The sequence below is a fragment of the Grus americana genome, chromosome 8 (assembly GCF_028858705.1).
Source record: "Grus americana isolate bGruAme1 chromosome 8, bGruAme1.mat, whole genome shotgun sequence".
Taxonomy (NCBI): Eukaryota; Metazoa; Chordata; class Aves; order Gruiformes; family Gruidae; genus Grus; species Grus americana.
In genome coordinates, this window is record NC_072859.1 from 8886493 (window position 1) to 8910846 (window position 24354).

The following is a 24354-nucleotide window of genomic DNA, read 5'->3' on the forward strand; positions in this document are numbered from 1 at the left end:
AGCTTTTGTTTCTCTGTTTTCCGTCCTCTGCCAGCAGACTGCTGCTGCTCCTGCTGACAGTCTTCTGGGCTGTCTTGGTTCCAAAGCTATCACCGGATTTTTTCAACTTTGGGGTTTTCTCCTGTGAGTGAGTTTACACTTTACACCAGCCCTCCAAGAGGACCTGCTCTGAGTAGAAGCTAATCTGTGTTTGAGATGGTACACCTGCAAACAGAGGAGCCTGCTGAATATCAGTTGGGGGGTCATCAGTCCCTGCACTGTTCTTGCAGATTCAGGTGTGAAAACAGAGAAATGACTTCATGATTTGTAATTATATAAACATTTATGTGTAGTCAGAATTCTTATATAAGTAATATACAAAAATCTCTTAGTGAAACAGTTGTAGCATATGCTCTCCTTGGCTCCAGTGTTTCCCTTCAGCTAATTTCGAGGTAGTTGCTGTCAGCTGATGAACTGACCTTTGCTTCACAGTGGTGGAAATGAAGGCTCAAAATAAACACCTGGGGAGTGGTAACAAATCTACAGTGGCTCTCTGTAGAGCTCAGGCTCACTAGGATCATTGGAGCCCCAAAACCACTTCTCTTGTTCTCTCTCTCTGTAGGGAAATATGATTTCTTCAGAGACATGGATTTGACTGCCTCAGTGCTGACTTATGCCAAACCATGACCTGAGAGAATTCTTGCAAATTGCATGCAAAATGTTAAGATGGGAGGCATTATTCTACTATTTATAAGATGTGAAAAGGCAGGGATGGCTCCTCTCATCATGGCTTCAGTGTAAGTACCCAGGCTCCAAAGAAAAAGAGTGTGAGGGATGGTGGATTTGGATTGCCCTGTAACAGATGGGTCCAGAGAGGCAGCTTTAATATTTTACAGGTGCCCTGACAGAGAACTACTTGCATCATCCTTTTAAATCTTAGCTCAATCTGCCAGATGTGGAACACTGAACAGCTTTAGAAAATGTGGTGTTTACTAGATCTTTTGCCTCTTGGTGTATTTGAGGCTGTTGGTGGAAATATCAGCAGTCAGAAACATATAAAGTACATAAATAACATTTTGTGTATGACTAGCTGTAGGCCCCGATGCAAGGCTTGATGTGCTTGGTATTAGCTGTAGTCATGTGGTGAAAATCAGAGGTTGGGTGTGATCCTCTGAGTGAGGAGGGCATAAAATTAACTTGCTTTCAGAATGTTCTTTGCCTCATCCATAAACAGGAGCACCGACCACAACATGATGCTGATGCCTATTCCTTGCTCTTAGCATCACTGTCATGCTAGTGTTAGCTGATTGCATCAGGCAAAGTTATTAGAAAAGAACATTTTCAGGGAGCTGAGACTGATCTGGCTGTAGAGTTTGGTCTCCATCAGTGATCTCATGGCGTGGTTCTGTTCACAAATGGTGTAACTCTGTCTTAATGCTGGATAGGCTCCTCTGTAATCCCTCCCACCAGTGAACCTTAATATCCTGCTGAGGAAGAGCCGCCTTGCATCCAGCCTCTGCTTGTTCATGCCTCATTTACCTCCGTCTGCTTATTCTGTAGACCGTCTACAGTTTATCCTGACAAATCTGGGTTTAGTGGGAATTTGCAGCCTGATGAAAGGTTGTGGGGACTGAATGGGTTACGATAGTTTTATGATAGCATTAAAAAAATCTTATGGGGATCTGGAACAAGTTCTGAGCAGCAAAGACCAGCGTCTCAGCACCTTGTGTCTATCACAGCTTACTGTTTTGCTGGTTTACACAGGTCACTCTGATATTTTAATAAATATTCTTGACAAACTGAACTAACAAGTTCAGGTATTTGGTTTGCTTTGTTGTTCCCTTACTGCTTTCAGGAATGAAATATCACCAGCAATGATGATGAAGAAATGTAATATCTAAATGATGTTGAATCTCTGCTTGCCAGTTCAAGTTCCAACAGCTGCTGAAGAGGTTTAGAATATTACGGAAATGCAAATGTTTCTCTGGAGCAAATCACTGCATTCTGCCAGCCACTGCAAATGTTTGGTGCTGGTGGTGGTTCTGAACTCCCTTAGTAAAAATTGTGGTTCCTTTTTTCCCTGATAAACTTAAAGGTGATGTAACCTTTCAGAAAAGAGGGTAAGCAAAGTCTGAGTTGCCAGGTTTTCTCCCTTTTCCATGAGAAATGCAGTGAAATCTCAGTCACAAGGGGTTTTTACAGAAAAGAAAACAAATAGAAAACCTTGCGCTGAGTTATTTCCAAACAAGTGCTTTCTTTTTCTGTAGTGGCTCTTTAAAGTAGAGCATACAGAGTATATTTAGATGTGAAGAGAAAGATTGCGGGGGGGGAAAGACATTTTTAAAGTGTTGTTGAGAGACATTTTGAGATCACCTGGAGACTGGGAGCTTCCCTAAGGGAAGCTGCTCTCATTGAGAGGGGATCAAAAGTGCTCTGAAAACTGCCAGGCCTGGAAAGGCATCTCCCCCTGGATGTCCCTCAGGCTGTAAGGACAGCCTGGTGATGCAGGTTCTTTCCCATTCAGGTATCTCCTGAAAGCAGGGGGGAAAGATGTTTCATGCAGTCCTTTTGTCAATACAAAATCTGCTGCTGCTTCGCTATAAAGTAACGTCCACAGGTGAGCTTTAAAGACTACAAGAGATCCCAGTTTCTGTTCATTAGTGCACTTTTCGTGGGTTCTGTAGTTTTCAAGGCCTTTGGTGGAGAGCTTGTCTTGCGTGTGACAGCAGGCTAGGCACTACACTCTCTGTAAGCCTTTTCAGTCCAGTTTAGCTGGTTTTGGAAGTTAAAATACTGCTTCTGGTTACTGCTGAAGTTCCTTCCCTGGAAGTAGCGGTGGTAGTTTCACTTCAGCCATCTCATTCTTGCATCAACCTGGGTAATGTGGTTAACTATTTGGCTTTTAGAATCTCACTAGATCCCTTATACCTGTTCTCTGGTGACTTCCTTCCCAGTTTATCTGTGCTTTCCTGAGTATTCCAGCAGTGTGCAGATGAGCAAGCACTGCCCAGAATATTTGATGGGAAAAATGCAAGGAATAGGTGCTGGAGCACAATGCAGCTTCAACCAAAGGCATCAAGAGGCATTTCTTTCCTTGCAAGGAGTGCTGAACGCTTTTGCATTTTCAGACCTTTTTTGACCACTGTTGGTATTGCAAAGCTCCTCTCAGTTTGCCCCTTCCTTTCTGGGGAGAGAAATCTGCAAGGGATAGTACATTTCAACTGCTTTACCCTGGATGTTTTGTTCCAGCTTGAGGGATGTTAACCAGTGTTTCCAATGTGTTTAGTGCTGAATAGAGTTCCCCGGCTTTAGTGGCAGGATCCGGAGTTCTTTGTGAATTATATTTAGCACTGATGGAGGCTGCTTTGTCAGCTGTGTGCTGTTGCATTGTAAAAACTGGTACCATTCAAATCTAAATAAATGCTGCTGGGACAGAAGAACCTTCCTTTTATAACTATTTGACTTGGAAACATCCTTTGAGCTGTGGCCAGAGAGCAAATCGGTTGTCAGTGTTGCAGAACCCTGTTCGAAGCACCTGTGCACAGATGAGCTGGTGCTTGTGTGCCACAGTGCTGTCAGCAAACAGCTGAGGTGCTGCCAGCGTTACGCAGGGAGTTTGGTATGGCTGCAGAAATTTCTCTTTGCGGAGCTGGTGTTTATCCTAACCTTCTGTCCGATCTGCTGTTGAATGTGTTGGGGTTTGGAGTTGCAACTTTCCCTTTGCGGCTTCTTCCCTGTAGTTCAGGTTATGAGTGTTGTGGTTTTGGAACCTCTGTGTGCTGGAAAGAAATCATACTTTAGGGTGCTAAATAGTCCTCCTGTGTTTGAGGCGTGATAAGAACTGTGCAAAAAAAAAAAAAGTTTCTAACTTAGGTGACAAATTCTAATACCTCTTTGACCATCACCCTATTCATCTCCCGAGTCAGGGGAAGAGGGAGCCCATGTAAAACATGTAGCAAGTAAAGGAACAGCGTACCACTGGCTCTGCGAGGTATCGGGGTGGCTAGCTGCACGTGCCGATCTGGAAGAAGGCCAGAATGACAGGCTTTGACAGACTTGCTGCAATGAGAACAGCATTGGGATCTGTGAAGTGTTCTTCTAGTCTGAAAGCAAGCCCGCCAGCGAGATGCTTTGCATATTTGATTGCCGTGCTGGCTGATACCAAACGTACCATCAAAGTTCACAAATGTTTTTCACTGCTGCTGGCTGTTCTGCCTTTACCCTTACAGGACATTTTGAGTTCTCAGTAAAAAAGCAAACAGCCACTTGGGCTCTAAATTACACCTATGTGGTTCTCCCATCTTGTTTATTTTGGACCATATTGCAAACTTCACAAACCAAACCCCGTTCATCTGGCACTCAGTGCAACTGGTTTGAATCAAGGTTACAAAATGACAGTTTGTTTGGAATGGGCCACCTACCCTTTGCTGCCGTGGGTCCAGATGCACCAGTAAGGGAAAAGCAAGCTTAAAAAACAGAAAACCCCAAATCAAAGCACCTTGAAAAAATTCCTACAGCAGTTTTCAGAAAGTCTGTTTACTCAGAGTGTTGTAAGGTGGTTGTCTTTCAGAGAAGCACCAAGCCATTGGGAACTTGGCTTTGACTGGGAGGGCCATGTGTCTGACTGTCACTTGTGAACTAGAAGTGTTCAAGATGGTTGAGTGAGAAGTAATTTGATGCGACCCATGGTGTGAGCCTGTCTGGTCTCTGGAGTGACAGGCTGTTCAGCTCGCCTCTGCATCAGAAGGTGTCGTGGAAACCATTCGAAGTGGAGAGAAATAAGCAGAGAGATGGCAAATTGTTCATGCCCTGAGAGCAAGCTCTGGTTTGGGGATGCTGAGCCATCTGTTTTTCCTCGCCTGCTTTCTTAGCTGGAGGCTTTCTAGTCCTGATTTCTCATAATGAAGAGATCACAGTGATGGGTAACCCGAGCAGAACTGAGCTCTTCGTTACAAGCTCTTCTGACATGGGCCCAATGTCAAGGCTTCTGTTGGCATAGGTTTTTTTGATGAGGTCTTTGATGGCTGATGTACAGACAAAGGGAAAGATCAGAATGTTTCAGTCTGAGTCCTGGCCTCTAATGATTTGCAGGCCTTAGGGACTGTGTGTGCTGTGGCTGGGACTGCAGTGTCTCCCCTGGGTACCGAGTGGCTAACAGGAGTGTGCGGAGAGCATGGCACTGGGTGGCATGGCAGCAAGCTCTCGCTGTGGGCTGTTCAACAGTGGGAATGAAAAGCAGAATAGCACCTAGCATTTTGAAAGTAGTCAAGTGCAACAGTGCTTGGAGACCTGTGCTTCCTATTATTAAGAAGAAAATACTAAATACTAAACCAGACTGGCCAGTGCTGGACCTCCCTCTGAATCTGCCTGCACTGAGGTGCGCACCAGCTCCTCGCTGCCAAGCACATACAAGCTTGGGATGGGCAGGGGAGCTGCTGGGGAGGTGGTTGTTTGGAGAAGATAGTTCTTGGCATAGTAGCGAAGGAGAATTTGCCATCAGACTGCTCTGGAGGGGAGTGAGGAGGAACAAGCAGGCTGTTGGAGGAGCTGCTCTCATTTGTGGCGTGGTTGAGGGGAGCTGGTCACGTGCGGGCTGTGACATCCCTAGTTGCTGTGGAGACGTTACAGCTCCCAACCTGATGCTGCTGTGTTTGGGCATGCTGTGCTCAGGGTTGAGGCGTGCATGTGGTGGAGCAGAGGACGGGGAGGGAGGGAGTGAGGGTTATCATCCAGGCAAGGCACATGCTGGAGAAAACATATGCCTTGAGGCATTTTCTTTAACCCTTTCATCTCGCTGACTGGTGCCTGTAACAGAGCTAGCTACCACTGCAAGGATTTCCTTGGGTGCCTGCTGGAAGGCTGGGTGCTGTCTTTGTTCTTGCAGCCAGCTGCAGCACTGTCACCTTGGGAGGGGGATGCTGGTACAAATGAAGGCAGAGCTGTGCTGCTCCACGCTTTGTGGCAAGCTGTGGACAGACCAGGAAGCCTTTACCTCTGATGGTCCTTCTCATCCGCTGGCTACTTTGTGCAGCTCCTACTAGTCCCAGAGGGTTCAGGGGCATATGGGAATGGCTCCTGGCAGGCAGGGAGAGCGTTCTCATAGCGTGCCTGGAATAGCTGATCCTGGCAATCAGCCTGCTGTGTGACAAGTGCTGCTGTCTGGGGCAGGGGGCCAGGGAGGAGAAGGCAGGTTGCATAAGGAAGGCATGCCAGGGAGGGGAGGGCTGCTGGGTTTGTTCCAGAAGATCTCTCCTCTTCATCCCCTACCCCCAGATTTGTTTTTGCATTTCTCCTCCCAGAGTCTCCTTTTGGTTTGGGGTGTGATTCATTTGCTCATTTGTGTATATGCTTTTGCCAATCTGTAAGGCATGTGGTGGGAGCTGCCCTCCACCCTGACTGACTCACATAAACTTAGTGGGTTGTGCCTTTGTTTTGTTGCTGGCTAGCCGAGAAATGAAGCCCTAGCTACAGAAATGGCTTGACCAGCCCATATCCTAAAGGGTCCTCCTCCCTGACATGTGCTACTTTGCTCTCATTAGGTGCTCAAATGGGAGACTGGCATTTCAGTGCTGCGAGGCTGGGTGAGAGGCTGTACTGCAGTGCACGAGTATCTCGTGCAAGCTTGTTAGACCCATAGCCACCACTGGCCTTTGGTCAGATGGATGTGGCTATGCCTGGTCTGTCTCCATCTTGCTGCTCGTTCCTTGGTGGTGGTGCCTGTGGTTACTCCAGCTACTACTAAATACAACAATCATCAGATGTGTTTGCGTCATCTGTAATATAGAAAATGTAATCCTGATCGTCTGTTAAAGGAGCCTTAAGCATGAATCAGCTTTTCATTATTTGCTGACTTTAGTCTTTAAAGCTAATAAAACACCTTCCTGTTGCCTCAAAACTTTAAAAGACATTGATCAAACCTAATCCACCAGTACTGTAGGGTCTTTCATTGAGGCTCCCTTTGGTGTCAGGATGCTGTGCAGTCCTGGTGTTCTGGATGCTGGGTTTGAAAGAGGCAACCCAGGAAAGGTGTAGTTGACTAGACTTGTGCCTGTGCTTGGCTTTGCAGGCAGGGTGGTGTGAAAACAGGTGAGTTTGCCTAACTCCTGTGCACTCCATTGTCTGTCTGAGAAACAGACCTAATCCCTGCTTCATGGTGGTTGGTTTTTTCCCCCCTCTAAGTCACCTTGCAAAGGGATTTGAAACCATCAAAGTGAAGAGTGAAAAGCCAAGTGTATAACAGTGTGTGCAAGCACTGAGATCAACAGATGTGTGAAGAGAGCTGGTTCTGCTCCTGCTGAAATGACTTCTTAAAGGGAGAGAAAGCTGCTGTTTCTCGGTAGCACAGTTCAGAGCGTGTACCTGGAGGCGAGCGGTTGGTGACAGGCTGATTTCCTGCTGGTGTGACTTGGAATACATCAGGTCTCGGCCAGGTAGTCAGAACATGGTGTGACACAACTGTCAGCTTGTACAAGAAGTTTTGCTCAGCTACCTGAAGAGTATGTGGAGCTGTGAAGATTTACCTTTAACCCCTTTGGGTTTCACCAGCATCGCTGTGCCTCATTACTGCCCTTACCTTTCCAGACTACTGAAGCGCTAAGAAATGAGAAGTGCCAGTGGAATGTGTGAACTCTGTGTTTTGTGAGCCAGAGTTATTTGGCTTGTAGGGATCCTGATCCCTTTCTGCCTTGGGTGAGTCCCCTAGAGCCAGCCAGCAATGTTTTGTCTCACTGAAGGAAGACATCTCTCAGCATTTTCCAAGTGATATGTTGGATTAGAGTATCGAAGCTCGGATGCGTTTTAATCCTTGGTCATGTTAACTGCATGTTGCTCCTCAAATAGCAAATATGCCCATGCAGAATTCCTGGATCTTTTTAAAATGATGCAGATCTGCAAAGTTTTGACACCTCCAACCCTTTTTCAGTTTGGAGCAGGTATATTTGTAATATGTTTGAAGTGAGTAGGACAGTATTTCAACTGTGAGGGGATAGTGTCTGGCTGTTCATGTATGTCCTTGTGAAGTCCTGGGTAGAGCCTGTTGTGTAAAATAAGCTGCCATCCTCTTACCTGTCTGAACAAGACCTGCTTGCTACAGCATTTCTATGGATCTTAGTCTTTAGAATCTTAAGACATTAATTCTCTGTATTAATGCTGGGAAGAGGATTTCAAGATCCTTGAGAACAAGAACAATGAAAATACTTGCTCTGCAATTGTTTCCTGGCTTCTTAAAGCTTACTTGAATGGATCTGTAGCTGGAACAGCTGGCTAAGAGGCTGCTGTTTTAGCTTGGTGGCAAGTGTGAATGAAGGAGAAGATTAATACAGGACTATTATGTTTCTTTGCAAGTTACTCAAGTTATGTTTCTGGCATGGCGCTTGACCTCTGCTTCCTCATTTAATTTCTTCTTGCCTTGGAGCTTACCTGAGAATGGGACTGAGATTAGATCATTTTGAGGGAATTAGCTCATAAGCTTTGGAAAGTAAGGAAGCACTCTTCCTGCAGCTTCTACCATTGCTACCCTTGCCCGGAGGCCCCACTCTGATGCTTCAGTGACATTAGAGGACAGCTTTTCTCCCCAAGGTAACTCTCCTAGGCCAGTATAGAGCCCTGCCTTTAGCACATAAGTGCAGCAACGAGTACAACCATGTGTTATTGTTTTCTTCCTGGGCACGTGCAAAGCAGGCGTAAGAAACTGCTCGTGCAGTTGGTTGGTCATGCGCTGCATGTGTTCATACCTTACTGAAGCAGCTGTCTCTGAAAAATGCTGTGCAGGGCTTCTCGCTCCTGCCTCTCCTACCCAGACGCCCCTGTAGCTATGTGCAGAATGGCTGTATTTGTCTGGGCAAGTGTGTGTGTGTAGGCGGGCGTCTCCCTCCACTTCTCCTTCAAGTGGCTCGCGATTTATTTTGGGACTGACTTGGGTGCAAAGTGCCAGCTCAGAGCAAAACACTCAGTCGAGGTTGAAAGCATTGGGGCAGGAGGCTGTTTGCTGTCCTGAAATGCTGAAATAACTTGGGTGCGGTGAAACTGTCCAATGATCAAACGGAAACCAATTCCTTCCTTATAGCCATCGGCTAATTGAGGTTTACAGACTTTGGAGGAGAGCACTCCTGGCATGAAACATTTTCTCTAGGAACAATGTCTTCACAGCCTTTAACCTGGACAAAGGGTATCTCTAGTGAGTTACAGTCTTCCTGCCCCAGCTCCCCTCTTGCACTTGGAGTCCCCTAAGGCTGTGGATGCATCTGTTGTTATTCTGGACTTCTATGGGGCTTAATTAAAATACAGGTCTTTAATTTTTAATTTTTCCTTCCTGTTGATTCGACTGTCTCTGCATGAGTGAGGTCTCAGTGCAATTACTGTGCTCCCTGTGGAGAAACAGACATTTAATTCAGTGAGGCAGACTCTTTCTTGGAGGGGGTTTATTTTCCTGATCTTCCTGCTCGGAGGGATGCAAAAGCAAAACATCCAGTGAGTAAAGAATGTGATGCTTTATTTGGTCATTCTGGACATGTTTGCTGGTCTTGGTTACAAAAATGTTATGTTCTTTGCAGATTAACTGCCTCCTTGAGCAAAGAGCTCGTGATGAAGCTATTCAGCACAACTTGCATTAGCAGGGCGAGTTGAAACCATTGGGTCAAGTCCAGGTTTCCTCTTTAAAACTGTGTTCTTGCAGCAGTGATGTAAAAAGATGAAGAGTTTTATTCTTGTGGAACGTATTAAGCTGGCTCATGATTTGATTTGTTAACCTGAGAATCGGGTCAGGCAAGTACCTTGTGCTTCCTTGCGATGCAGGGGACGTGTGTGACCGGAGGGGACGCAAACTCCTCAGCAGGCACTGCCTGCTGCTGTGTGGGACCCAGCTGTGCTCCTAGCAGGGAGATCTACTATGAATCTTTAAAAAAGGGTGGAAATCTTGGCTCTCAGATTTCCATTGCCCTTGTTTAACACTGCTTTGGCTAACTTAGTGCTTTTGCTCGCTTAACTCCCCATGTGCAACCATCGGTCACTGCTGAAACAACCATGCAAAGAAAGGGTTTGTCTGCACCTCCTGTATTGCAGTCCCAGGCTTTTTATAGACTGCTCAAAATACTTCAGGCTCTTTCAGCTCCAGACTTGAGGCTTCCTCAGTTCCCCTTGTGTGCGTGTGCTAGGTTATTTTCTCTGTGTTTACGGAGATCATGTATGTATTAGAAACTTACAAATGTAGCCTTGTTCTTTTTTCAGATCTTTCCAGGTCCTCCTGTGTCTGTCCTGTCTTCTTACCAATGTTTAATCTTAACAGGCTCGTTGATAGAAATGTTTTGTGAGACTGATCCCCTTCCTGATCCTTGACGGAAGTGCAGCAAAACCTAGGCAAAAGATAAACGTATGGAAGGAGGTGCCGCTGTTATCAGAGGCAGTTATGGCAGACAAATTCTTGCTGTACCTGCAGGTGTGAGAGGTTCAGGATCCTTGTACTGGTGGCAGGGGCACCACGCAGGCTCTGGATGCAACGACATGCTTGGAATATGCCTTTTCATGATTATTTGAGTAAGGTACAGCCCCTTTCTGCCACATATTCTGAAGGTTGCTGCGAACTTAGACTGAGGACCTGAAACAATAAGTGTGTTGAGAGTAAGAGTGATTTGGGGGGATTTAAACTCTGTCTGATTTCTATTTTATATTCCCCCTCCCCGATGGAGAATATAAACATTTCATTGTTTTTTGTGTGAAGCGCCTTTTAGTACCAGCAGCTCAGCAATGGGGGATAAAGAAAGCAGATGTGTCCTGTGCCTTTTTTAACGGCTTTTGTTTTTCTGTTCACTGTAAAGGAGGCTTTCAATTTTTTATTTTTTATTTCCAAGCAGCAAGTGCTCCACAGGGCTTGATCAAAGCTCATAAATGATGAATTGAAGGAATGCCCGGTGGAGAACAGAACGCCCTCCTTGTGCTCTGCTGTGTGCGCTGAGAACACCATTGTTTCTTCCCGTACCTTTTTCATTCTGGAGCTCGGGGCCGGAAAGAAAAGGCCTTTGTTCCTTGCCTGTCGGTCGAGACAATGCCAGTGTGTTGTCCTACCTCTGCTCTCAGCACCTGACCGGCCCCAGCTCTGTGGGTTTTGGCAAGCTGAGTGCGATTGTCCTCCAGCTACAGTGTTACAAAGAAAACAAATGGCATCACAGCCTCCTTCCTCCAGATCCTGGCCCGGCTGCTTCGCTGCAGTGGCCACATGTGTCTGTGCTTGCTCTTTTGTTCAGGATGCAGAGGGAAAGCTGGCAGCCTCTCCTGCGCCCCGGGTTGAGGGCTGCAGCTTCACCTGACTTCCAGTGCACAGGGACAGTTATGTTTGTGGTTGAACGTGCTGGCCTGTGCTCTCCTGCTTCCACAGATGCCCTCTTCGCTCAGGGGGAGGCTCTGGCCGTGGGTGAAAGTGTGCTTGGTTTCCCCTCTGTCAGCCCAGCAGAAGCTGCAGCTGTCCTGCCCGCTTCTGTTGTCCCTCCTCTGGCACCCAGCGCCTCCAGGCTCGCTCTCTCTAGCACGTTTGTCTCGATGACACTGCGCACAGCTGCTGGTGGTGTGACGGAGGGGAATGGACGCCCAGGCAGACCCAGTTTTTCCACCTTCCTTGTAATTTCTATAGCATCTCTGGCTGCGCTGTCTCCCGATGCAAAACTCTGCAAACAAGAAAGCTTTTAGTTCTCTCTTTCTCTTGGTTTTTGGGGGGTTGATAGCAGAAACCAGTGCTTTGCAAATGAGTAGGGAGAGCAGATAGCATGGGCTGGGGTGGAGAAGAGGCTGGCAAGGACAGGTTTGGAGAGGTGCTTGAGTGAAGACCATAAGAGCTAAGACCGCCTCTTCCCTGTTCCCAGCCCTGTGTGAGAAGGCAGAATTCAGGCAGAGCCACAGGCATTTCTGGATGAGGCAGGCAGCAGTTGCTTCAACATCTGCCACTGCTCCTGTCGGGAAGAGTCTCTGCTGCAGTTTTGCACCCTGGCTGATTGTGTCCACCTTCAGGCATTGTAGCAAAGCAATGTTTCAGCTTCCCACTATGGTGCAGAAGGTGGTGGAGGTGCCAGTCTCTCTTGCAGTGCTGACTTGTTGGGTTCCTGGCATCAATGTGGAGTCCTGTAGTTCCAAGTGCAGGCTTCAGTCAATGGCACTTGTGCTACTGCTGCCTGGGCATGCACCAAAGTCCAGCGTCAGCTCTTCTTCCCTTCCCATCTACTGCTGGACTTGACCCCTTCATGAACAGCCCTGATGTTACACTTTATCTGGCAGAAAGAGCCTGCAGTGGGTTTCAGAGGAGCCGTGCTGAGGCTTGCTGACATCCCATGGCAGAGGCCAAAGGTGCCCATGCAGTGGGGTAGGGACCTGATCAAAGCAGTGCCAGCTCCTGGCCAGCATGATGGATGATGTCTAGCCCACCTGGTAACTTTCTCTGGCCTCTACTTTCCTCAAGCTGAGGTGTCTTTGCTTCAGGTTTATCTTTTCCCGAAGTTTGTTTCTAGGCATGCCTTCTTAATTACACTAGCTGGTGGTAACTTCAGTGAAATTGTGCCAGTGCCAATACCATGGTCCCATAACCTCAGAGCCTGAACTTAGCTGCACCTAGTCCAAACTTTATCCCCTCCCAAGCTCCCTGTGCTGGAAGGCAGAAGTGCAAACAGCTTTTAAACAGAACAATGTAGCATTGCCTGGGTAAAGAATGTGATTTACTTGCGTATGTGTGGCATGTGAATGTCAGGGCCAGAGGGCACTGCTTGAGTCCTCTTTTTTTTTTTTTTTTAGTTTTTTCTTTCTTTTTTTTTTTTGTCCCCTTTCCCATTAAAGATGCCTGAGCCACTTGCTAGCACTTTTGTTTGGGGGTGAGGAGGAGATTGCGTGGGTTGACAAGAGGAGGTGGGAGTGAGATCTTTGGGAGCCAGGAGTCTGAAACTGAAAAAGCCAACAATCTAGGAAAGCTTTGTAGAGAAGTTTAAAATTAGACTGGCCTAGTGCTTTTATATTGCTGGAATTTAATTCCTCTGACCCTAAAGCTTTTGGCCTGATTCAGAGCAAGAGTTCCCAGGCTGTGGTTGGTGAAAGTCCATGCTGTGAGGTGCTTTCATGTGGCCATGGGTCTGTATCAAACAGAGAGATGTACCTCCTGTTCACCTCCTTGTATTTGTGAAGGGTTGGAGAAATTCAGCCTGAAAAGCCAGGGAAGCCTCACGTTTCTGATGTCTTTATGTCTGTATCAGCGTGTGGCTTGTGTCCAGAGTCCATTCACCCTCAATCTGGGATACTGCTGTGTGTAAAAGCTGTTCAGAGCTTTTCCTTTTTCAGGCATGACTGTAACTGTTTCTCTTCTGTTTCTGTTTGCAGGTTGTGCAGCTTGACATTAAAGAAACTGGTAGTCTTAAAGGAATTGGATAAGGAGCTTATTTCTGGGGTCATTGCTGTCAAAATGCAGGTAATTGCTGCTCAGTTCTAAGAATTAAATGTATTGATTGGGTAAAAAATACTGGTAGATGCCTGAACTGAGCCTCACCTCCATGTGAGTGTCCATTGCAGCCACGGATGACTTCTCAACTACATAGGATATTCTGGATGTGTGGAGAGTCTTTTGTGATCCTTCCTCCCTGTTCCTACTGAATGTCACTGTTGTAAGTGAAGAATATTGTTTGCTGAGAGCTCAGCATGAGCTTATCTGTATGTAAAAATGCTCTTTACAGATCATATGCTGTCACCTCTTCTTCCTGAGCTGTCACTAAATCCAAGCCTGGTTCTCTATGTAGCACGCTTCAGCTCACTTCAGGGCTGAACATCTTGGTAACTTGGTCCTGGTTTGGGGGGGGTGGTCTGGAGAATGGGCCTTCCTCTGCTGATGGGCAGCTCTACTATCAGGAGTCCGACTCGTTTCATAGCCAGGTGCTTGTCAGTGGATTTGTACGGTGCCCGTACATTTTGTTTCCATAAAATACAGCTGTCATCCTAGGTAAATAACCCACTTTACAGCATACGTTTGTGCCATTTAATTAGGTGCCTCCATGTAGGTCACACTGCCTGCAGGCAGGCTAGGAAGGAAGGGGACTTGGTTCCACAGTGCATCACAGCATCAGTTCGATTCACGTGCTTCCAGCACTGCAAATGCTGAAGTACTTAATGAGTAAAAGCCTAGCAGACCTCTAAGTAGAAAAATACCATTAACCATGCTAAAAAGCAGCTGCTTTTCAAATAAAGCCAGGAAAGCCCCTGCAGAGAGCTGGTTGTATCAAAACACACACAATCTAGCTTGGAAACTGAAATCGTGAAGGCTCTGTGGTGCAAGAACATGCAGCTAAGGATGTAACCAGCATCTCTGGTCTCTGAGCAGTCCAGCTGGGGTAAAAATGTGTCCCTCTGCACTAGAGGGGGTTCACGCACCCACAGCAGGGAGCGGAAAGGCAGGGGAATTGTTCACACACCTGGATTCACGGGAATCTCGGAATAAGCAGGGCTGTGGGTTCCCAGGCTGTCAGATACTGCTTATTGGGGGCTGAAAGGTTTCCATGTATTAGTATTCCTAAATGATCGATGCATCACTGTAAGGGCCTGAGGCTTATTAGTGAATGATCTATGTGTAGACAGTGTCAGACTTGGGTTGGAGAATTCAGTAGCTTTTACTGGAGAAAAACCTTCTTTTCCTGTCCAGGTTACTGCTGACTGCTTACAAACTTATGGGTGAAAAGGTTGGTAATACTGTCCCAGACCTGCAGATCCAGAGGGAGTTTTTAACATGTGGAAGTTTCTTGTCTGTTTTGGGTGCATGTTGGGGTCTGCCTTGCTACAGTAAGTCAGACACTGGACCTAAGCACTACTACTTCTGCGGTCCTTTCTATGCCAGGGCAGATCCCTGAAGAACTGGAAGGCAGAAGGACTTGCCCTGTTTGGGGTACTCATCTGCCAAGTCCCAAGCTGCAGCTCGCATCCCCAGGCCATCCTTCTTTTGCCTTTGATCTGTCATTCCAGTTGACCTAGAGGTGACAGTGGCTGGAATGACTGCTGTCCCAGAGGGTGCCTCACCTTAGGTGTCCCTTGTGCTGGATCAGCACCCATATTTCTTTGTGATGTGCTGTTTAACGGTGGGTCAGTAGCACTGCAGCCGTCTCAGACACAGGCAGATTTGAAGCCCTGTTATTAAAAGTCCCTTTATAGCTTGCAGGTTATGATGATGATGATGCTGACAAGCTCTTTTAGAGACACTTAATTTGCCAGCACTCAGGTTTCTGACATGGCTGGTGTTTGAGGCTGGTGCTACTGGGATCATTAAATATATGATCTCCATCAAATGACTCACTGCCTTTGTACAGGGAATTGCGAGAGGGAGGTGTCAGGTGCTGGAGTCCTTCCAGAGGGGATGACTGAATTCAGACCTAATGAGAGCATCTTACCTGCATTTCCCATGTCTCCTCGCAGCCTCCTGAACAGTGATGTTCAAAGAGTTGTCAACTGCGTTTCCCGAGCTGTTGCTGTATTTATCTGCTGCGGTCTTTTAAAAGCAGCTATATTTGGTCTTTCATTAGATTTTGAGTTGCATAACAAGTAAAGCAAGATTGCTGCTATTAGGAGCTTTGCAGCAATGGAACAGATGCCGTTGTTGCCAGCAGCGAGGCTAGCTGTGCTTTACTTGCATGCGTGCTGCTTTTCCTGGGGGGAGCCTGCTCTGCTGTCTGTCTTCTCATCTGCTGGAGCTTAGGCACCTCAGCTTTTCCACAGAGGAGCTGGCGTTGTGTTGTGCAGGAGTTGAGGCACGGCTGCAAATCGCAGCATTAGCTCTGGCTGCCTGAGCGATGTGTTTGAGGAGGAAGGGATGTAGATGAGTCCTGCTTCTATCTCATCTTGGGATGCTATTTGAGGCTGATATGGGCAGACCAGATCTTTCTTTGGATGTAGCTCGGAGGTGTTTACCCCTCCTAGTCTGTCTCTGATTTCCCAGAGCTACAGTTCTGTGCTTCTGGGAGATCAGCCCGTCTGGACAAAGCCAGATCTGCAGCCTCAGCAGAACAGTGAGCCAGGGACCTCTGAAACTTGCCACTGTGTTTGAACAGTGCAGAAAGATTTGCTAGGCAGCAGTATGTCGTGCTTTTCTGCTAGTTTTTCCTGAAACATTCCCTGAAATGAAACATTGTGCTATTTACTGTGTGAACAGCTTGGTTAGTGTACAGCAGCCCAAACACGGTGTTGATTTGGAGTTGCCCTGTAATACTATCAGGTCTCCAGGCTCCACTGCAGTGCTTAGTGGATTTTTTTTTTTTCTTTTATAACCCCAACTACTTGCAGTTGTTTAAACAGGTTAAAATCACAGAATGGTTTGGGTTGGAAGGGACCTTAAAGATCACCTAGTTCCAACCCCCCTGCTGCAGGCAGGGACACCCTCCACTAGCCCAGGTTGCCCAAAGCCCCATCCAACCTGGCCTTGAACACTTCCAGGGATGAAGTATCCACAGCTTCTTTAGGCAACCTGTTCCAGTGCCTCATCACCCTCACAGGGAAGAATTTTTTCCTAATATGTAAACTAAATCTTCCCTCCTTCAGCTTAAGGCCATTCCCCTTTGTCCTGTCACTCCATGCCCTTGTAAACAGTCCCTCTCCAGCTTTCTTGTAGGCCCCTTCAGGTACTGGAAGGTGCTATAAGGTCTCCCCAGGGCCTTCTCTTCTGCTGGCTGAACAACCCCAACTCTCTCAGCCTGTCTCCATAGGAGAGGTGCTCCAGCCCTCTGATCATCTTTGTGGCCTCCTCTGGACTCTCTCCAACAGCTCCATGTCTGTCTTGTATTGGGGACCTCAGAGCTGGATGCAGTACTCTGGGTGGGGTCTCACCAGAGCAGAGTTGAGGGGGAGAATCACCTCCCTTGACCTGCTGCTCATGCTTCTTTTGATGCAGCCCAGGACACGGTTGGCTTTCTGGGCTGCAGGTGTACATTGCTGGGTCATGTTGAGGAGCTTGTCCACTAACACCCTCAAGTCCTTTTCCTGAGGGCTGCTCTCAATCCATCCTCTGCCCAGCCTGCAGTTGTGCTTGGGATTGCCCTGACCCATGTGCAGGACCTTGCACTTGGCCTTGTTGAACTTCATGTGGTTCGCATGGGCCAACCTCTCGAGCCTGTCCAGGTCCCTCTGGATGGCATCCCTTCCCTCCAGTGTGTCAACCACACCACACAGCTTGGTGTCACTGGCAAACTTGCCGAAGGCACACTCGATCCCACTGTCCATATCGCTGACAAAGATGTTAAACAGTGCCGGTCCCAATACTGACTCCTGAGGAACGCCACTCATCACTGGTCTTTACTTGGACATCAAGCTGTTGACCGCAACTCTTTGAGTGCGACCATCCAGCCAGTTATCCACTGAGTGGTCCATCCATCAAATCCATGCCTCTCCAATTTAGAGACAAGGATGTCATGTGGAACAGTGTCAAAATCTCCTTTTTTCCCAGGGAGGGGTGTGTGCACAAAAAGAAAAGACTGGTCTGTCATGGCTAATGCTGGAGATTTAAGCATGATGCTGCAGCCTCCAAACCCAGGAGATGAGTCCTTGTACCTATTGGCTGAAGTAAAAACATGAGACTTGAACTTGAGGGGTGGGGGTTGACTCATAGCTTTTGAATGCTGGGGTTTGGGAGAACAAAAGCTGCTTTGTTGCAGTTAGGGACAGTAAATATGCCCAAATCTTTATTAGTCAAATATCTCCCTTTCATATCATTAATATTTCACAGAAGTGCAAGGTCAGACCCATCCGTTCACTTTCTCTGTGGTAGTCCTGACAATGTTTCCTGGTTTTCAGTAAATAGGACTGGGGTGGTATGTAAGGGCTGGCTGCTGGGAAATTCACCCGATGGACTTTGTTTCTGTACAGGGCTCCAAGCGCATCCTGCGGTCTCACGAGATTGTATTGCCCCCGAGTGGACATGTGGAGACGGAGCTTGCGCTGACCTTCTCGCTGCAGGTAAGGTGGGACGTGGTCTTGGGGCACATGTGCTTGCTGGACTTGCTGAGCTCTGTGCCGAGCAGAGATGCGTTGTGGGTCTGAGGTGAAGATCCTTCTAGTGCTGCCAGAGATGCTTGTTCTTAAGGCAGTCCCAGCCATTTCTGAAGAGCTATCTGAGCTCTTTTGGCTTGTCTCTGGGCAGTCAGCTGTGGGGAATTTGAGCAGAAATGGCCTAGATGCTTTCAGGATCTGGGGAGGGGGAAGCCCGCTAGGAAAGCTGCCATATAAACCCTTAGAATTGTTCTTGGGGCTAACCTTGCATCATGGAAGGCAGATCTCTTAATCCTGACTTATCTGGGGGAACAGGCAAGTTAGACACTAGCTGCAATTTGCATGTCCTCAGTGCAACAACACATATTTGGCTGAATTCCCTCTCAGCATTGAGGAGCAGGGTGCTGGTTTGCAGTGTCAGGGGGCCTTCCTTGTTATGCGTCCTGTGGTTGGAGCCCAGGAACGTGAGGGCTTTGCTGCATTCTGTCCTCTTCATGTTATGGCTGCGGCAGGAACTGAAGCAGAGCAGGATGACTCTCTTTTGCCTTTAGTTGCCTTCCTAATGAATGGGGACTGGCGAGTGGCAGCCACGGGGGGTGGCATGGAACATCAGGCTGATGGAAGGCAGCAGTAGGAATGGGGCAGGTGAGCCTCCGATTTGGAGTTGCTGAGGGAGGCACCATTTGGGGAAGCAGGAGCAGTATGCAGACAGTTACTCCTGGCTCTAGAGTCATAGCGATAGTTGGGAGTTGAAGCAACTGTATTTTAGTGATTCCTCTTTTCCTCAAAGCATCCTGCCCTGGTGCTACCTCCTGAGCAGGGAAATAAAGTAAATAGAGGCTCGCTTGCTGCAGGCAAGAGGGAGGATCCTGCATGCATAGCAGAGCCAGACAGACACTCAGAAGCATTCATATCTGGATTATCTGTGGTTTGGGACTATTGGTTAGATGTTGAAGTCAAGAGTTTGATCTGGTGAGGAGAAAGGCTCAAGTGATGATGTGAGACAGACTGGTGGTTGCTCTGAGACCTGTGCAGACTCGAAGCAGATGAGATTTGATTGTAGACGGATGATAACCCTGTGGCTGCCTAGGCAGATACACAGATGGCTGGCACTTCTGGTTCTGTCCTGTTGCAGCCCACAGACTGGGTTAACTGCAGCATTCCATCCCCTCCTTTATGAACAGGAATACCAAAGCCATGTGCCAGAAATATTGTATGCTTTGGTCCTGGGGCTGCAGCTTTCCCATGGTTGGGAGCAGAGCTGTAAGATGAGCCAGGTCACCCTCTGCCAGTCCTGTGTCAGCAAGGAGCAAGTATTTCTGCAGATCTTTTTGGAAGTCATTGGGAATGTGGGGGTTTTTTCTCAGACTCAGAGCAATGCTGCAGCAGGATGCAGAGCATTTCCCTTGAAGGAGCTGGGAATTGAGCCAGAATAGGGGAGAGCAATGTCCGTGACACTGAGCCTTCAGAAGACGTGAGCAAGCTTAATGCAGATGTGTGCTGCTGGTCTCTGACTGCAGGAAGGATTGGTGGTCTTAAATGCAGTAAGGCCTGGGAAGCCTTCCTGAAGTGGCACAGCAGATTTTTTATGACAGCTTTTATTGTTTCTTAATTGGATGATGGCTGGAAGTTACTCCTAGCTAACAACTGCAGCTTAAGCCAGATACAGGCTGAATTTAGTGCCTGGGATACATTTGAGAGTGGAGATGGGCCACAAAATAAAAGCACATGGATGTCACAGCACAAGAAGTTCTCAGTGTCTTGCAGCAGCCACTATCTCCATATCACACTCTTCATATCAACTCTTCAAACTGTATGCCTTGCTTTGTGCTAGCTGTCTGGATTTGCAGCCCATTGTATCTTCACAGTCACTGCCTTCTCAGCTGCTTCTCCTGGGTGAAATTCTTGTCCCTTGCACGGAGCATTTCCTTGTCAGAGCCAAGCTAGAAAGGTGACTGTGCAGGCTGGCATAATAGCGAGCAGCCCATTGTGTCTGGCAGGCCTCCACTCAAACAGAGGGAGGAGTTTCCTGTTGCTCTGTTACACAGCTGGGATAAGACTGGAGTTATTGGTGTGTCTGATCCCGTTTCGCCTTGCTAGCTAGGGCTAGCCCAGCAGTAGTCTTTCTGGCAGGTGAGCTACCATCACCCTTACTGCTGGAATGCCTGCTTCTCCTGACCCTCCGTGGGTTTCACAGGATCAAGTGAAATTCCCCAGGTATTCCAAGCACAACATTGCAGCTCTCTGGAGCACTTAATTCCTGTGTTTAATCTAATAAACCTTTCCAGATGGAAGGAATTACATCACTGGGGCTTCAGAAAGAATGTCTTGCCCTGACTCTCACTGTTCTGGTGTGTGTGATGGCCCCCTCTTCTCACCCCTTGAAGGTGCCTTGGAGTATTTGGTGCTTCCTCAAAAAGTCTTGTTTTCAAATGTTTTGAACCAAACGGTTTTCCTCTCCAGTCTCTGTCATGGACTGACAATTACTGAAAAGTTTTGATTGAAGCTGTTCTGTAGGGTTGATAAACCATGGCAGTTGTTAAAAATAGCTTGTCTGTTCTATGAAAATGGCTTGGCTTTTCTTCTAGAGGCCCTTGATCTTAACTGAGGAGCTGAATGGCCTAGGTGCCTCTGTAGCTTTCTTTTATCATCTCTGTGAATGCTCATCAGAGGCGTCCAGGCAGCACACCTTTGAAAAACAGAAACTTGCACATGTATGGACTTGAGCTGTCCAGTTTAATCCCTGAAAACTTGTACACATTGAAATCAAGCTGGTCTGTGACCAAGCATGACTTTGGATTTTAGTTGCAGGCTTGTCCTTAAGCAGCCTTGGTGTGGCCCAGGTGCCTTGAGCTAAGAGCAAGGAGTCCCTCTCCCCTGCTGTCCTTCTAACATGTGGAAGGGCCTCAGAGGCAGGGAGACAGTAGATTTGAATGCAAAATGTGCCTCTGTCTTTTTGAGCCCCTCTTGCCCCTTCCCCCCAATAACTTTCTTCCATCCTTGTTTACGGATGTTGAACATCTGTAAAGTCACAGGTTCTGTCTGTCTGGATGCAGGTGTGTTTTGAGGTTGTCTTTTAATGACGTGGACTGCTGTTCCTCTTCTACGCGGCTGCTTCCTTGTGCAGTGCACAGTAGATCTCACCCTTGCAGAGCAATCAGTTAATTAGTATTCTGCTTGTTAGTGTAGCCACTGCTCCCAGCTCTCTGCATAGCAGTCAGGCTTGCTCTGGACTGCAAATTAATATCTCAGGGTTTCTGGCGGTACTCAGCATTTGTATTTATCAAGCGTTTTGATAGGCAGGGAGTTCTTTTCACAATGTCCTAAGGGGAAAAAAAAATAAATGATGTAGGTGTTGGCTGTGAGAGAAGCATCCTTCACTTGGGAATGTCCCGTTTGGGATTTCTGCAATTAGGTTCTCCTGTCTGCAGGTTACTTAGTGCTATGTATTTTGTATATTAGGAGCACATGTCCCATTCGCCTGTCTTCTCAAGATGAGTCTCGGCTACCTGGTCAGGTGGCTGCTGTATCTTTTCTTGAAGATTGTTCTTCCTTTGCACAGCTGCTTCTGCCCACAGCTGGTGAGCTGGGCCCTAGGGCCTGTCTGTCAGTGCTCTGGTGGGCATCCTGGCAGAAAGCAGGGCCTGATTGCACTAATACTCTGTGCAGATGAGCAGCACAAGCTGAGATAGCATGGTTAGCCCCACTCTTTCCCTAATAGTCTCTCCTTGACTTCAGAACCTCTCTGTTCTTGGGGAGTTTTTTGGGTGATATATAAACAAATGCATTTTCTTGTATGGAACATGTCTTGGAAGCATTTATGTCTTTGCAACATAGCTTGGCAATAGGACAGGATTTTTCTTGACTTAACTACTCAAAATACAACCATGTTAAGCAATAGAAGTCTGAGAGTGTTAATGCTGGAAAACATTGACAGTTGCAAGAGCCATGTGCCTGAAGGAGACATCATCATCCTGGAGAGGATCATTGCATGACAGTGTAGGTCTCCATGCTTAGACAAAAAAGGCATCAGCAAATCCTTGGCGTCGTCATCGCTGCGCCTCTCTTCACTTGCCATTCAGAGCACAATAGCCTCTTAAACGTGAGCAGTAGAGGGTCAAACGCTGAGAAGCGTCCTTGTGCTGGAGGGAAGGCCGTGTCCTGCCGAGAGTGCAGGGGTCTGTGGTTGCCCTGCCACCGACCGCTCTTTGCACAGGGGCAGCATGTGCCCCGGCCGTCCCTCTGGGGCTCCGGTTCTGGGCAGCCTCTGTCTAGCTGCTGGGGAAAGCATCTCCTAGAGGCTGTTTGTCTTTCTAGAACGGGGCTTGGGCTCAGGCCTTCCCAGACTGAACAGCTCCTCTGTGCCCCTGGGTTGTGTGTTCAGTGTGCTTGGCTGGGGAAACAAAAGCCCAGAGCTGAATTATTTGGACAGAGATGAAGGCTTCCTTGGGATAATAAAGGATTGTCCACTGAGCATGAGTTAGCTGTACCCACTTCTAAAAGCCTCAGGGTTAATCCCTAGGAATGAAGTTTACTTGTGAAGCAGGCAGCTTGGGAGATAATGTCAAGAGATGTAATAAACTTTTCCATTATATTTCCAACCACAGTACCCTCACTTCTTGAAGAGAGAAGGCAACAAGCTTCAGATCATGCTGCAGCGGCGGAAGCGGTACAAGAACCGAACCATTTTAGGCTACAAGACTCTGGCTGTGGGGTCTATCAACATGGCTGAGGTGAGCAGCATTTGACATGATCTCTGTTTACAAAGGTGGACATTTTCCCTTCTCTTTAAACCCAGTGTTGTCACTTTCCTTATTCAGAAGTACCTGGCAGGATTTCATATAGCTGTCTTAAGAACTGTTATCAGTATTCACAGGGCAATGGTTTAAACAGGTTTTACTACTGAGTAATAATATTGGACATTTTCTGGATAGTATCTTGAGAGCTAAAGCTTTTATGAGGCTTATTACCTTGTGAGGACTTTGTTGTTGTGTAGTTTTTTTAAAGTTAGGGTGCAGAACAAGACAGGGACACTTGGGCAAGCCTTCCAACTCTAAGAAATGTTAAAGTTAAAGCAAGGTTTGCGGTGCTTCTGTGTGCCACTGTATGAGAGTTCAGGATGAAGTAGCTTCTCTCATTTTGCTTGAAACACCCTTTGCAATTCTTATTTCATGGCTGTTGGTAATTTAGGTGGAGTTCTGTTCGCGAGGGGTAAATGATAAAATTAATGCTGGAATCAAATATGGATAAATTATTCACTGAGGCTTTCTGAATAGCTTAGCTCCATGCTTCGTTATTTCATGCCCTGCTTAATCTCTGCTGTTTGTGTCTGAGTGTTTAGAGATGGGTTTAGCAGTAGCAAGTTCAGCTTAACACCAGTATTTTTCATCAGACTGCATTCTGTCAGCAAATCATTTCCATCCAAAATAAGCTAGTGTTAGGCTGTGGTAAGTTTATAATGAATTATTTAATACAGTAATAAGACCACTCCTTGTGTGTGAGTTCAGCTTCTCCTAGACTTGCTGTAAATGGTGAACTACCCATTTGAATTGGCCAAATTCTGATTTGTGGTGGTGTAGCTAACATTTTTTCTGTACCATGTTTGATTTGTTTAAGAACTAGAAATTAAATACTGCTGTAAGGCAGAAAACATGTGGGCCCATTAATTAGACCCATCAGTGAACTTCTGAGTGTTGGGCATTTGCTGCTGCTGCATGTGGTTTTTCTTATGTCTTTTTGTAATATCAGCTGACTGAGGTTAGAAGGTCAAGAATTTTCAAAGGTTCACTGTGTTAGGAAATAGTTGCTCTCCAGCTCATCTGGAATTGAAAGACTTGAAATTGAAGACTTCAGGGGAAAAAAATTACAAGCCTCCTCCCCTCCCTTTGCAGTTTATAGTATAATGACCCCTAAACAGCAGTGACACATTTCTTAAAAACCAACTAAACAAAAACCCACCAAACAAAAAAACCCCTTCTCTTAGCTGTTGAAACAAAGCAATGAATTGGAGTTGTGAGTCTGAGCAGAGTTTAAGAGCAGGGGGGCATATGTTCCTCATCAACTCAGGTCTTTTTAAAGCCATGTGAGGAGCTGACAGAGCAGCCTGGTGTGTGTTAGAAAGCTGAGGTGCAGGCGTGGGAAGTGCTTTCTGACTCCTGTGGGGCAAGAGAAGAACGTAAGTCTTTGGTTCTAGGGAGAGTCCTGTGATCTGAGAGTGGCAAAGGAAGGAGAAACCCACACCGAGATGTCCCTCTGCCTCCACCATTGTATTGGTTTTCATGACCCACTACTTCATTGTTCTGGGGTGGCCAGCTCCTCTGAGATTCAGGTGCCAGCTCTCTGGAACAGGGATTTTTGCTTTAGGGATCACTTTGCATCTGTATCTCACCAAGAATT

The 24354-nt window shown here is 47.1% G+C and overlaps 1 protein-coding gene across 11 annotated transcripts in view; it reads left to right on the top strand.

Moving 5' to 3' along the window:
- Positions 1-24354, top strand: part of PACS2 (phosphofurin acidic cluster sorting protein 2) — an 84262-nt gene that overhangs the window by 15479 nt on the left and 44429 nt on the right. For all 11 annotated transcript variants that reach the window (XM_054833457.1, XM_054833458.1, XM_054833460.1 and 8 more), the window contains 3 exons: positions 13324-13411; positions 17836-17925; positions 22566-22691. In XM_054833457.1, coding sequence (XP_054689432.1) covers positions 13324-13411; positions 17836-17925; positions 22566-22691 — 304 coding nt within the window. The remainder of the gene's footprint in view (positions 1-13323; positions 13412-17835; positions 17926-22565; positions 22692-24354) is intronic.